Below are 14,128 nucleotides of genomic sequence, written 5' to 3'. Positions count from 1 at the left end.
TTAGATATCATGACCCCATCTTGTAGACCAGGAAAGGATATGCCGCATGACTTGTCTAAAGTGAGATAGGTAGGAACTTGCAGAGCTGGGATTCACAGGCCAGCCTGGCAGTTTTCAGGTCCATTTATCTGACTGTCCTCTAGGTTCTTGGGGGAACGTGCACAGTGTAGTTATCCACAGTGTGTCCAGCCCTCTGTCCGTATAGAAACCCCAGTGAACATGTACCCTAGAGGAGGGAAGGAGTGGAATGAGATTTAGAGTTTATTAACACGATCAACTTTGAATAGAATCTGGCTTCCATCTGTCATTTAAAATGGAACCACAAAATGGTGGTGAAAACAGATTATGGAGAAACTGTTTAGTAGAGGTAAGATTGTTTACCATGTAGATGTGCTGCCACGTTCTACTTTACACGACTTAGCATTTCAGCATTTTGTAATCTGTTACATTTAATTAGGCACAGTACATAAAGTGTGCATCGCAAGTAAACACGGGGAAACACAGTGGCAAATTTTTCCAAGATTTGTGCTTCATAAATTTTCAGTTTGCTAATTTCGATAATGATGTTTTCATGTCAGCTGCTTCTTCTCCAAACAAGTGCAGATCCTCTTTCTCCCTGAAGCCAGTTATACAAGGAGGGAGGAATACCAGAGATGAACAACAAAGTTCTGCCCTTCTGCCTTTTGATTTAAGTCTTTAAATGATAATTTAATGTTGTCATTAACATGATAAATAAATGTAGAATAGAATTGAAAATGTAAGATACGATTTAATCAATAAATTGACTTTCAATAGAATTTTTCTTAAATGCAAAACTGTTAGGAAATGTTAATAGCTTGAAATTTACAAAATGCCAAATTTTTATTATTTTCAGAATTCTCAGACCTGCCAACAAAAGGTCCTTCAGATAAAGAATGAGAATGGGACTAGTCACTCCTGTAACTGTGGGACCTGGCACTTAAACTCATAAAGATTGTTAAGTGACTTCTCAGTGATTTTTTTTTTTTAAAGCATATAGGTTACTTTATTCATTAAAACTTTTTTCTAATTAAAAAAATGAATACTTATCTATCTGAAGACAGTTTGGATGATACTTGAAAACACACAAAAATAGAAAGTACAGTCACACAACTACACACTGCATAATGACATTTCAGTCGATGATGGGACATATACTGATGGTGGTTCTCTAAGACACTGTTACCTAGTGACATCATAGCTTAGTTTGTATAAACACACCCTATAGTTTATAGGGAATCACCTCACCATGCATTTCTCAGAACCCAACTCTGTTGTTAAGCAATTCATGACTGTACTTTGAAACCCACTGTAAACTATAATCACATACTGGTAAAAGTGCCTTCCTAACATCAATAAGTATTTATCTTCAATGTGATCTTTAATTGTGATCATATTCTAGTATGTAGATGTGCTATAATGTTATCTTTTTTTTTTTTTTTTTTTTTTTTTTTTTTTGCTATTATAAGTTGGAATGCATTGGATATCTTTGTCCATATAAGTCTAATTCCTCAAGCTAAGTTCTTAGTAATAGTGCTGGCCAAAGGGTATGTATTTATTTGCTGGTGTACTCTTCAGAAAGGTTAGCTCAATAATAAGTAAACTTTACCACTTTTGGGTTTATTTCTTTATTCAGAATGTTTTGATTTCCTGGAACTGACAAATTCATTCTCTGTGTAGCTGTAAAAGGTCATTGTGTCATGCAAGTTGTTGGCCAGGTGAGCCCTGTTCTTAGAGGCGAAGAAGATCTACTCCAGGCACATACTGTCCAAAGGGCTCTCGAGCCGTACTCAACAGAGGAGTCAGTATGCAACCAGAGTTAACATGGTCACTTTGGGCAGCAGTCTCCAAACCAGGATCCTGGTGCTCCACACAGAGCCCAGATTCTCCACGGGGACTCGGTCCTCTTGGGTCCCCAGTAGGTGATGCTGAGATATTGTTGATAACAAAATTTCCTTCATTCAATACTTTGTAAACCCCCTACTCCTCTGATTAAGAAATGGCTGTATAATAAAACCAGTTATTGTTCAAAACAAGTACTTTTATTTATCAAAATAAATATTTGAATTGCCTTGACCAATTTTAGACTAATTGTAATGATAGCTTAATCCAAAGGGAAATATTAAACATGCCAAGCCTTATAATTAAAGGAAATAAAAACAATTTTAAATTTTAAATTTCCATATATTTCTTTTGTAGAGCATAAAACTATATTGCATTAGAATAATGTGGGAGAGAAATGGAATGGAAATACACTTTTAAGAACAAAAAGAAGAGTAAAATTCTAGACTTATAAAAGAGGGAGTTTATGTATTTTTTAAAATGGATAGTTGGGTATGAAATTGCTATGCTATTTATTTTTGGTTGGATACATTTTAAAGAATAGTATTACAGTTTTATTTTAAAATGTCAACGTTTATAATATACTAAATAACATTGTTTATAATTCTAAGACTTACAGTGAAAAGTTGTAGATGCCAACTTTAAAAATGTACAAGGGAAGAAAATTGTGTGATAGGTATGTGACTTTGAAAATTACTTTGGGCAGGATTCCAGCAGGGTGCAGACTCCAACGCAGTTTCAGGTGGCTTCCCTGCAGCCCATCTCTTGCTATGCTTCCAGGAATCTCAGGCTCAGTCCCTGCTGTCCTCTCCCCTTGAGAGCCCCACGGTGGGGAAGATGTAAGATCCTGTGAGACTCCCCTTCAGGCCTCCCCATGCCCCCACCTCCTTCCTCTTCAGCCAGAGCCCGCAGCCTGCAGGTGCCTTTGCCCTGTTCATCCCCAAGCCTCAGTGCCTTCCCCTGTCTTGCTGCCCCTCCTGCCTCAGTAGAAGTGCTGCTCACTCTTGTCTTCCTCTCAGATGTCACCTCTTTCAGAAATGCTCCTTGATACTTTCTGCCTCTTTCTTTAGAATGGTTTCTCTTCTCTCTTTTACCATATAAAGAAGATTTAGAAGTTAGGAAGTGGGAAAGGAAATTACTTCAAAGAAGAAAATGGTCATCTTTGGGATCTTGGAAGAGTCCAGGGAGAGACAGCTTATGGAGGCTTCTGCCTCTGAAATGTGGAGTATCAATAAAAGTACTATTGAATGGAATTGAATTGAAGCTGAGGTCCAATTCAAGTTCCTCATTACCTTGGAAGTCTCCTTTGATTTTTTTTCCAGGCTGTCTGGGACTTCTCTTTCTCTGAATTCCTGTTGTGTGTAAGAGTCCATACCATATAGTTCAGTGTGAGGTCATCACTGTCCGGCAAATTTTCCTAATTGTCTAGCATTGCCCTTACAATCAGAATGTAAAGTCTAGTCAGGCAGAGGCCGTGTGCTTATTGTTTTTATCTCCCACAGTACCTAGGACAGTGCTGATCATAACAGATGCTCAGTACACAGTTCTCAACTGATTATCAAAACAGAAAATGCTGATGGGAGTCCTGGAGTTCAGTTCTGGATCTATCACACTTTGTGATTTTGGGCAACTTGTTCATGGTCTGGCTCTCTTGTTTCTTCATCGATAGTACATGACTGATAGTAATAACTGAGCATTATCAGGTTAATATTATGTGCCCAGATCACTAACACCCCCAACACTTCTCTGAGGAAGATATGCTGCTCTTATTATTCTCATCTTATATGACAGAAGACTAAAATGACCAGAATAACCTGTCCACAATCACTCAGCTTGGTAAATGGCAGCGTGTGGATTTGAAACCAGACTGAGCCCAAAGCACTTAACTATTATGTGTTACTGCCCATATCTGACTTGTCTACCTCAGAGCTGAAGATTTTAAGTGACAGGAAGAATAAATGTTTTCTGAAAAAAGTAAAAGAGCTATCCAAAAGGTAAATCTAGTTATTATTATATGGAAAATATTTTTACTTTTTATTTGATTTTTTATTTGATCTTATTTTTAGTACTGGGGATGGAACCTAGGACTTTGTGCATGCCAAACACATGTTCTGCCACTGAGCTTCACTCCCAGTCTGAAAACATTTTTACTTTTAAAAGTCACGGGCAATCTGCAGGACTCGGTGGGCAAGATGCATGGCCTTACTGTGTGGAAGACACAGAAGCCTTTCAGGCCACTTCCTGGCTTTGCACAAAAGTTCCAGAAAATCAACAGCCTGCAAAATGTTCATTGCTCACTCCTCTGATTACCCCAGGTACAATCTGGGGTTGATAACAGTGAACATCAGGAGAAGAAAGAGAGTACTTGTGTTTTTATTCTCATTTTTAATTGATCTTGAAATTCTTACCTGGCCCTTCACTTTCAGCACAATCCAGAGTCATGAATCCTTGACGCATGTCCTGCTGCACAGGACAGTGTATTCCTTTTCCCTGCACCAATTTCCTGCCTGTGTTTCTGTTCTGGGACCAATGTACAGACTGTTCCAGTTCAGAGACGGAGCAAGCTCCACTCTCCTTGGTGCCCAGGGCTGCAGCCTGACTGCCATGAGCACCTGTAGGAGGAGCCAGTAGGATCTGTAGCGCTGGGGTTTCCCACTGAGCGAGCATCGGAGTTCTTTTGCAACTAATTGTATCCATCTGTTTTTAAAAAGTGAAAAAAAAAATTCTTGAATTTGAGCATCTATTCATACATTAATTATAGTGATCTTGGTTGCAGCAGTGTGGTCTAACAGCTTAGTGCTGCAGTACCCAAATCTGATATCAGAATGTGATGTGCATATTTTAATTTGAGAAATAGTTTAACATTTCTAGATATTCATTTAGATGTGGTTTTGCAGGTTAAACATAACGTATGATCACTGCTTCTTTCATTGCTTCCAATTAAACCTTGCTTGTTAGTTTAACCTCTAGGTAATCCTATCAAACAATTGATGTCAAGGAAACACTGCCCACAGTAGCTTCGGATGAGTGGCCATTAATTTTAATTGCCTTGATATTAAAGATTAAGAAGTATTGGGACTAGCAGAATAGAAACGATCTGATGTCAAGCAAATCCACTTGCTAAAGCTTCCCCAGGCTGCTGGTGATATTAAAATTTTACTGTGAGAATTAAATAAACCTTTATTAGTGATGACTGTTGTTTGATTGGTCCAGGGGTGTGCATAAACAGAGGATTCTTACATATCTAGAGATGAGACCTTCAACGGTACAGAGATTCCTCAATTATGAAACTGTTAATAAAGCTGTAATCTGATTTTCCAGGCTAGGTTTCATTAATGTATTATAGCTTCTCTGATTGTCAAGGTAATATTAACTACAAAGTACTGAATCCAACAGAGAATTGTTTAGAAGAAGAGAATTCTAAGATGGGCCTTTGTTGCTAAATTCAGAGTTGGGGAATTTTCATTAATTATGCTTAAGAAATGCCAAATTCCCTCTCAACCAGGACTGCCTCCCTTTGCACTATAGATGTGTTCACACTTAACTCTTTCTAAGGCTTAACAGGCTTACTCGGGAAAGGAGCTTGTGCCTACCAGTGCCTGGTCCCCTCCTGAGCTGAGAACATGTGTGGGCACGAGGTGTGGTGGGTTCTGAAAGGGTCGGCTCTAACAGGCATGATCAGAACTGGCACTGGGGGTTCTTTTTCAATCATGATTCAGAACTTCTATGTTCCAGCATTGGAATGGATGCTAATGGTCAGTGAGGCTGTTCCTCCAGCACAGAAATCCTTCCGGAGTATCTGTCTGTCTTGCTCAAGGCCTGGACCCTGCATCTTCCTCCTGCCACTCCCACTTCTCTTACCTCCAGCTCATCAGGGGCTAGATTCTGCCTGATCCTCCTCCAGAATATCTGCCCTGTCCTAGCCTGCTACTCTGCCAGTTCTTCCTCCTGCTGCCACATCCGTCACAATGGCCATGCATACCTACCACAGGCCTGCGGGACCCAGGAATGGAGAGCAAGAGGGGAGGAGGATTAGGTTCCTCAGGTTGAGTTTATGGGCCTAATTCTGTGACTCATCTAGATGTTGGAAGTAGAACTAATGAATGGAAAGGAAGGGGAGCCAGAATTTAGTCCAGAATAAAGAGAACCGTGTATCCATTAGGAAGGACTATCTGACAGTGAAGTAGGGCTTCTGGGAGGTAGTGAGGTCCATGTGTCCAGAGATTGGAGGTACCAGGAATACAAAGAGAACACAGAGAAGAGGCACAGAGGGAGACCATGTCTGAATTCTGTCTTAGACCTGTTAAGTTGGAGGTTGTAGCAGAACATTTATATGGAAATCTCTTAAAAATCGAGAGCTAAAATTCTTCATACAAGTTAGGAATAGAGACAGAAATCTGGGAGTCATCCACACCGAGAGAATAACTAAAATCTTGAATGTGGATAAGGAGAAAGAAAGAAGAGGGCCAAGAACTGAATCTTGGAGAAACATACACGCACACCCTGGTGTGCCAGGGAAACAGGAGATGTTGGAGGAGAAGGGGAGCAAAAATACCAGAAACCACGTGAAGAGTGAGCTCTGGGAAGGTACAGCAGTGTTACGAATGGCAGATGCTGCCAAGAGGTCAGACAGGTTGAGGAGGCCGGGCTAGCGCACGTCTGTCATCCCAGCTACTTGGAAGGCTGAGGCAAGAGGGCCACAAGTTCAAGGCCAGCATGGGCAATTTAGCAAGATTCTGTCTCAGAATTTAAAGAAGGGTTGGGGGTATAGTTTAGTGGCAAAGTGCTTGCCTAGCTTATGTGAGGCCCTGAGTTGAATCCCCAGCTCTGTACCCAAAACAAAACAAACAGTGTTAAGAGAGAAGTGGACATTGGATTCGGGACAGGTGAGATGCCTCTGAAGCCACCTTGCCCCTGGGAGTGCACAACAAGGAGCTCTGTGTAGTGCTCAGTGCATAGGAGGCCAATTCAGTGCAGTTGCTGTAGCCTCTGGTTTGAGGTGAAGAAAGCAGGGCATGTGCACAGTCCTTCAGGGCGAGCACATCCAACAAAACGATGAAGGAACAGAAAGCGCTAGGAAGTGCTGATCTGTAGCACATTTACTTCCTGATGGTTTTTGGCTTATTTCTGCCTGATGAACCTGCACGTGCTGCGTGGGTCCTCGGCAAGTGTGCCTGCCTGTGTATGTGTGCACATGTGTGCACACAGTGATCCCAGGATGGGACAGCATATGGGCAGCAGTGAGGCCAATGTTGTCTTCCTCACGTGGCTCCCTTGCCAGGACTTTCTGGCTTCTTCCAGAAGGATGAATGCCATAGGTTGAAGAATGGGAGTTCTATTTCCAAACCAATTAAAGACTTGGCAGAGTTGGTCATCAGGGGTGCCCAGTGGTGTAAATTGGGTTGGAGGGCTCTGAACTGCACACTACTCCTTATTTTTCTCAGGGCCCCTGAGGAGCTGTTGGAGAATAATAACTTTGGGGTGGAACAGTGACCCTGATACCACAGCAATGTGTTCCTTTAACAGATTCTTTAAAAATTATTGGAAAGTATTTCTAATCTGTTACTTTACCAAAAGAAAGGTAACATCCTTTTACATAGCAAGTGGATATACCTTCTTATGAATTGCTATGTGGCTTTTAGCGGCTGCTTTATATGGCTCAATGACATGTGCCTGAACTCATAATGTGACTCTGAGTGGTGAGTCTGGGCCTCAAGTTTTGCTGTCCATGAAATGTGATGAAATCTGACTGATGCCGAGAGCCTCTTTAGAAATCTCTTCCATTTGCACTGGCTAACATCAGAAGTAGTTTGCAAAAAATAAAATAAAATGTGTGTGTATGTGTATATTCCACCTGATGAATTCAGAGCTGCTTCTCTGCATTTGCATGTGACCTTATTGGAATTACTTGAGTTTTCAAGTTGTGGCCTCCCCATGTGTTCCCTGGCAGAGCTTGAGCAGCCATCTTGGCAGCTGTGCAGTGTCTTCTAAGGCAGGAGACAAAGGGACTTCTCATCCATTATTAATTGGTGTTACTCTTTGCAGCAGACCAAACATGATTCTGCAATACAGCTGCCAAAACTGTTCCCAACCCCAAAAGAGAATAAGTTATTCTTTCTCAAGTATTGCTTATTATTTACCTAACATAAATGTTTCCTTTAGCTTTTCAGCTGCTTTTAGGGGGCCTGATTACTTAAATACAAATTGGTGTATATACCAATTGGATGTCTTTTATGAGCATGCTCTCAGCCAACTGGGAGCCAACTCCAAGAAGCAACATTATTCCAGAACAGTATGAAGAAATTTGCCAAAAGAGAATGCAAACCCCCGAGACCATTATGTATCACCCAAAGGATGTGAGGTCATAGGCTAGGCACTGAGTGTCTCCCAGGGTGTCAATCATTATGATTGGAAGTTTTGACTTTCTTCTTTTTTGACTTCTCTACCCTTTCAATTCCATGTGCCTGCAATTTGTAGGTATCCAACTGGTTTGGCAACAAGCGAATCAGGTACAAGAAGAATATTGGCAAGTTTCAGGAAGAAGCCAACCTCTATGCTGCAAAGACAGCCGTGACAGCCGCACATGCAGTGGCCGCAGCTGTGCAGAACAACCAGACCAATTCACCCACCACGCCAAATTCTGGTGCGTACTGGGCACTCACTCCCTGCTTGGCCAGATAGCCTTATGCCACAGTGTCCTGTCCCACAGACCATGAGAAAGAACCATAATGAGGATACAGTGGTTAATAAAGGAAGGTTTATATTCACATGCAGGCTTGTTCTGGGGACAGGTGAGTGAGTGGATGGCCCAAGCCTGTAAACCCACCATTCCTAGTGAATTCCACTCACTACTGATAGATTCTGGAACTTTCACAAATGGTAGTGGCCTTTAATTCAGCAGTTAGGGAAAATGCTCTCACTAATGATTGTCTTAGCTGTGTTGTTCCAGGATCACTTTAAGGTCAGTAGTGGTCTGTCAGAGAATGAAGTAGCAGAGGTGGGAATCGAACTGGTTGCTGTTCATGATGAACCCAGAGTTCAGGGATGGGGTACAGGTAGCTCCCAAGTGCCACAGCGCAGAGTCTGGATTTCTCCAGCCCCTGTCTCTGTGCTGCTGACTCGGTGGGCCCAGCAGTGGTCAGATGTGAGGGGAAAGACTCAATGCCTGGATGCATTACTCCTGACTCTCATCCAGTACATTTTGGCAAAATTTTATGTGCCATTTGTGACAGAGTTGGAAATACCTTAAAATACAGGAAACTTGAATGAAAAAGATGTGCAGCAAGTCCAAACAGATGGACTTGAGGAGCAGTTCAAGGGGCTTTTCTTTTAAGTATAAATATTTAAAAGTTCAGAAAGGAAGACTTTGTCCTCCCTTCCTCGTGTTTTTAATGGGACTTGAAAATAGGTAATAGGGAAGGTAGAATTATGGCTCAGAAAGAAGATAAGAAACATGTCTCATGATCCACCATGACCGTCAGTGGTGTTAAAGAGCTCTTAATGAACAGTCCTGGAAATAACAGGGAAACAAGGGCAAAGTGTGGGGCTGGCTACTGGGTATTTTTCTCTTTCTTTCTATTTATCTCTTTGATTTTTTAAGTTAGGGCTTCCCCATCAGTAGAACTTTTCTGGGTGTAGAGTGGGCCACAGACCTACCTCTTGGGAATAACTTTCCACCCTCCTAGATCTGAACTTGCCTTGTGTCCTGTGACCTTCCCTTCCGTGTCTCTTCTCCTCTCCCTGCCTCTAGGTCTTTGAGGATTATGTGTGTAGCTCTCTGTTATTCAGCTACTTAACTCTTTCCTTTCCAGGTTCTTCTGGTTCTTTTAACCTCCCAAATTCTGGGGACATGTTCATGAACATGCAGAGTCTGAATGGGGATTCTTACCAAGGGTCCCAAGTCGGAGCCAATGTGCAGTCACAGGTAGGAGAAATGCCCCAGCTGGGGCCTTTCTAGCAGGGTAGGGTTTGGGCTCAAAACTCCTGACCCCATGGAAGTGGTCTGCACATCTGCGCAGAACCTGTGCTGGGGGCTTCCAGCATGACCCATCTGCCCCACATTTAATTTAATGAGAAGTCAGGCGAACAGAGGCTCTTGACAATTAGAACCTGATACACTTTGTGAATGCATTCGGCTCTGGCTTGAGCTCATGGAGAGGGGCGGGGGGCTGCATCTTACTTGTGTCACAAAATAGAACAGAAAAACGGAGCGTGCCAGTGTGTGTGGTGTGAGAACACATTGTTCTCTTTCATTCCTGTGCTTCTGTGAGTCGGAATATAAAAACCCGAGTTCTTAAAATATATCCCAGGTTCAACTCTTCTTGTCCTCTTAATTGAAAACAACTATTCATGTGTGTGTGTGTGTGTGTGTGTTTATGTGTGTGTGCGTAGAGACAGAAACTGAGAGAAATCCAGAATACGTATTTATAAGTACGTTTTTCACCCACTGCCACATGCATTTGGTTGCTGTAGGTGGAAAGTTTGCATTACCATGAAGATGTTATTGTTTGGCTAGCATGAAAAACAAAGATGTGTGTTTAAATATGCAAGGAATTGTTGAAATTCTGCCAGTCACATTTGATTGATAAATTTGTCTTTCATTGAAGATGCTAAACCCTCGTGGCACACATAATTCAAATTGTTTCCTTTTGTAAGTGATGATGTTTTAATAGATTTGGGATGATGAATTTTGTTTCGTCTCACTTCTAGGTGGATACCCTCCGTCATGTTATCAATCAGACGGGAGGCTACAGTGATGGCCTTGGAGGAAATTCACTGTACAGTCCGCATAATTTAAATGTGAGTACTCTCGGGAGCTGGCCGTGGGAGCAGTGTCAGGTAAACAGTGGCTAACAAATAAATTAATAGCCATTTGACTTGGCTTCTCATCTTGTAGGAAGGTAGGACGCCGTGTTTTTGCTGCACTTTTGTTTTATGAACCTCAGTGCTTAGCGCTACCGAGGTGCCTGTAGAAGTCCTCACAGATTCCCAGAAGTGACAGCGTCATCAACAGGGACTTAAGCATCAACCCATTAAGACGCCATTTCCTAGCGACCGTGCTGTGTTCCAGAGAGATGGTGAAAAACAGGTCATTTATCTTAGAATCAAGCAGCAGGAAAAATTCCCAAGCACAGCGCAGGTGAAGGTGATAACCTTGGAGGGCCCCACGCAGGATCAACAAGCAAAGCTAAACAAAGAATTCTGTTCTTAACAGCGACTGCTGTATTGCCAACAAGGGTGGAAAACATACTCGGCAGTTCTAATGGCCTCTCACTTGTAATTATGGAGAAAATAATTTTAACTTTCGTTACCAGTTCACTAAACTTTTCTTTTCCTCATACTCTGACATGGTTAGAAAATGGCAAAAACAAAAAACAAAACACAGCTTCAGAAAGGGGGGTAGGGATGGGGTTGCCAGGAGGAGCTGGGATGGAGTGCTGGACAGAGCCCAGGATTTCAGACTGAGGGAGGGGCTCATGGGAGTAGAGTAGAGCAGAGCAGAGTGGAGAAAATGGACAAAAGTCCTCCTTTTTAGGGCCCTGGTTTGCCATGAGAGTAAATATTAATGATTTAAAAAGTGATTGAGGATGTTCAATTGTAAAGGGAAAAAAGGACCATTAAATACTCAAATCTTTTACATTTGAAATGTCAAATCTTTCTTTTTGAGTTTATAAATAACTCATAATAACCCACAACAAACCATATAAAAAGCCTTTTAGTTGCATTTCTCCTTTTTCATTTAAGTGTTTTGAAATGCTTCAGAGAATGTGCGATATCCTTATCAACATGATAAAATATGAAACTGTGATTGCCTGCAGCATTTTACAGACATGAATTCCATCTTCACTGATGAGGCTTGATAAGGCGCTGTTGTATAATACAGTGCATAATCTCAAACCACCAGCGTAAGGATTAATTTATTTTGAAAAAAAAGAATGCTTGCTGACAACCGCTCCTCCAGCTGCCACGCTGGGTGAAAATATTGTACATTTGTTGTTTATAAATTTGGATAAAAGAGGAATGATGTTTACTTCAGATGGAATATCTTTAGACTTGTATCTGTGTAAGAGTTTTTCTTCTCCTAAGGAGATTTTCATACCTGAGAGGGAACAGCTTACCTTTTAGATAGAGATGAGGATTTCTTAAGAGTCCCCTGACAACACAGGGGCATGTCACCACCCTGCTCGATGGAGGCCTTCAAAAAAAAAAACCATAGTATTTTTTTTTTAAGTCATATTTTCCTTTTGCTTTGTCTAACTTGAATTTGATATGCCTCAAGTCTTGAAAATCCTTTTTCCTTTGGCTCTTTCATCTCTGTGGGGTTGTTTGACCCCCACTCCTTTTCCTTGGTGCTAGCGGGAGGGAAGGTGCTTTATATGCACAAAGCACAGTGGTCACGGGAAGAAGCTCCTCCAAAGCTGTATCCAGATGGGGCGGGGAGTCCAGACAGTTCTCAGCAGCCTGGCAGCACAGGCCCAAAAGAAGACATTTGGATGGATTCACAGAACTTGCAGATAGATGTGAAGGAGGGGTTGTGGGGACCTCGTGTCCCACACTGGCGTGGGTGTGGGAGGCTGGGTCTGGGCCGCATGAAGACAGAGGCTGGTTGGAGCCGCAGGCTCTGGGTGTCAGCCAGCTCACCCTTGCCTTCCCTCCAGAAAGGCCTGCTCCGTCACTTCCACTCAGTGTTCTCCAACTCACAAGCCCAGCACCTCCCTCTTCTTGACTGACATAAAAATATGTAGCGACAAGCTGTCTGCCACAGCAGAAATCTGATCAGACATTGATTTCAGCAATTGCCTCTATAGGCCAAGACATAAGGCAAATGTGTTCCTCAGTACTGTTGCTGCCGCTGCAGGTCAGAGGCAGGAAGGCCAGCAGCACGTGCAGAGTGGTAGCAACATCCCACCGAGGGGCTGTAGGTATAGGTGATTGGAATCCAGATTTGAATAATGTGTGCTCCTCTGCAGCTCATGCATTTTCATTCTGGAAGATCCTATTTGGAGGGAAATTCTGGCCTTCATTTTCCAAGGGTTGCAGTGGCTGGCTGTCAGGCCTGTGTGGGGCAAGGTGGGCACCTTCTCATGGAGACCATATTGAAGCCAGGCCGAAGCTGGTACTGCACAGAGCTCAAGGTTTTGCTGAGGCGTCGTGTGGAGCTTCTCCATTGCCCCTTAGAAGATTTCTTTTCAAGCCACTTTAGTTTGACCAGCAGATCAAAGGCTAAGCTTGGTGCCAGCTTGGTGCTGGCTGAGGCCCTCCTTCTGCATGCTGACTTAGTGCCAAGTCTTTACTTGATGGGATGGATTTGTTTTACATGCATTTAATCCCACTTTAACACATGCTTCCAACTCCTGCCAAAGTGGGTTTAGAAAATACATTTTGCTAATGCATCTCTGCTCTCACGTTGTCATCTGGGTGTTTTAAATTGGGGAGTGGAATTAATATGTAGACGTGCCCTCGCTGAACTCTTTCTCCTTGCAGGCTAATGGAGGCTGGCAGGACGCAACAACTCCATCTTCAGTGACTTCTCCCACAGAAGGCCCGGGAAGTGTGCACTCAGATACCTCTAACTAATCTCTGGCCACACTTTCCCCTGAGCTAACAGGCCTTGAGAAGTGCGTTCGGAGCAACAGGAGGAAAAGGAATGCGTTCTTGTAGCCCACCATCTACAGCTTTACTGTAAAACCTTGTCTTATTAGAGAACTTGGTAAATCTGTTTTTTAAGGAATCATAATCATTTGTATTTATACTTAAAACACACAATGTTAAAAAAGCACTTTATCCAATTAGGCCAAGATTTAACATTGTTGACAGTCCTGTAGCTATTTTATCATAATTTATTATCAATATTTTACATTAATGGTTTCACAGTTGCCAATTACTTGGCCTTAAGGGTAAAAAGTACAATATATGCTAAACCTCAATCGTTTGAGCAGATGCAAAGATTCACCTCACCTAAATTGAACTCCTTGCATATTTCCAGTGCAGACTTTGATTGTCTTTCTTTCATGTCACTAATGGGGTTGGAATAAAAGAGCTGTTTGGCTATCTCTGTTAATGATGGTTGTGTTTAAGAACCTTCCTCGTCACATTTGTGTTGCAATATCTTATGTTCTAATTAGATCAGAGACTGGTAGCCTCTTTTCTCTCTCTGAAAGCACCCGTGCCCAGAGTCTGCTCTGTAATGAGATTATGGATCCAGATTGTTTTGAGAGATGAAGATTATTTGCTGCTGATGGAGGTGGAAACAAAACCTGTCTGGGGT

The 14,128-nt window shown here is 42.2% G+C and overlaps 1 protein-coding gene across 3 annotated transcripts in view; it reads left to right on the top strand.

Moving 5' to 3' along the window:
- Pbx3 (PBX homeobox 3) overlaps window positions 1-13,921 on the top strand; it is a 204,654-nt gene extending 190,733 nt beyond the window's left edge. For 2 of the 3 annotated variants that reach the window (XM_047524296.1, XM_047524297.1), the window contains exons 6-9: window positions 8,338-8,503; window positions 9,672-9,784; window positions 10,570-10,659; window positions 13,345-13,921. In XM_047524296.1, the coding sequence (XP_047380252.1) occupies window positions 8,338-8,503; window positions 9,672-9,784; window positions 10,570-10,659; window positions 13,345-13,437 (462 nt within the window). In that variant the 3' untranslated portion in view covers window positions 13,438-13,921. The remainder of the gene's footprint in view (window positions 1-8,337; window positions 8,504-9,671; window positions 9,785-10,569; window positions 10,660-13,344) is intronic. The other variant, XM_047524298.1, reaches the window with a different exon arrangement.
- Window positions 13,922-14,128: the final 207 nt, after the last annotated feature.

The sequence above is a fragment of the Sciurus carolinensis genome, chromosome 14 (assembly GCF_902686445.1).
Source record: "Sciurus carolinensis chromosome 14, mSciCar1.2, whole genome shotgun sequence".
Taxonomy (NCBI): domain Eukaryota; kingdom Metazoa; phylum Chordata; class Mammalia; order Rodentia; family Sciuridae; genus Sciurus; species Sciurus carolinensis.
This window is presented reverse-complemented; position numbering and strand designations above follow the sequence as displayed.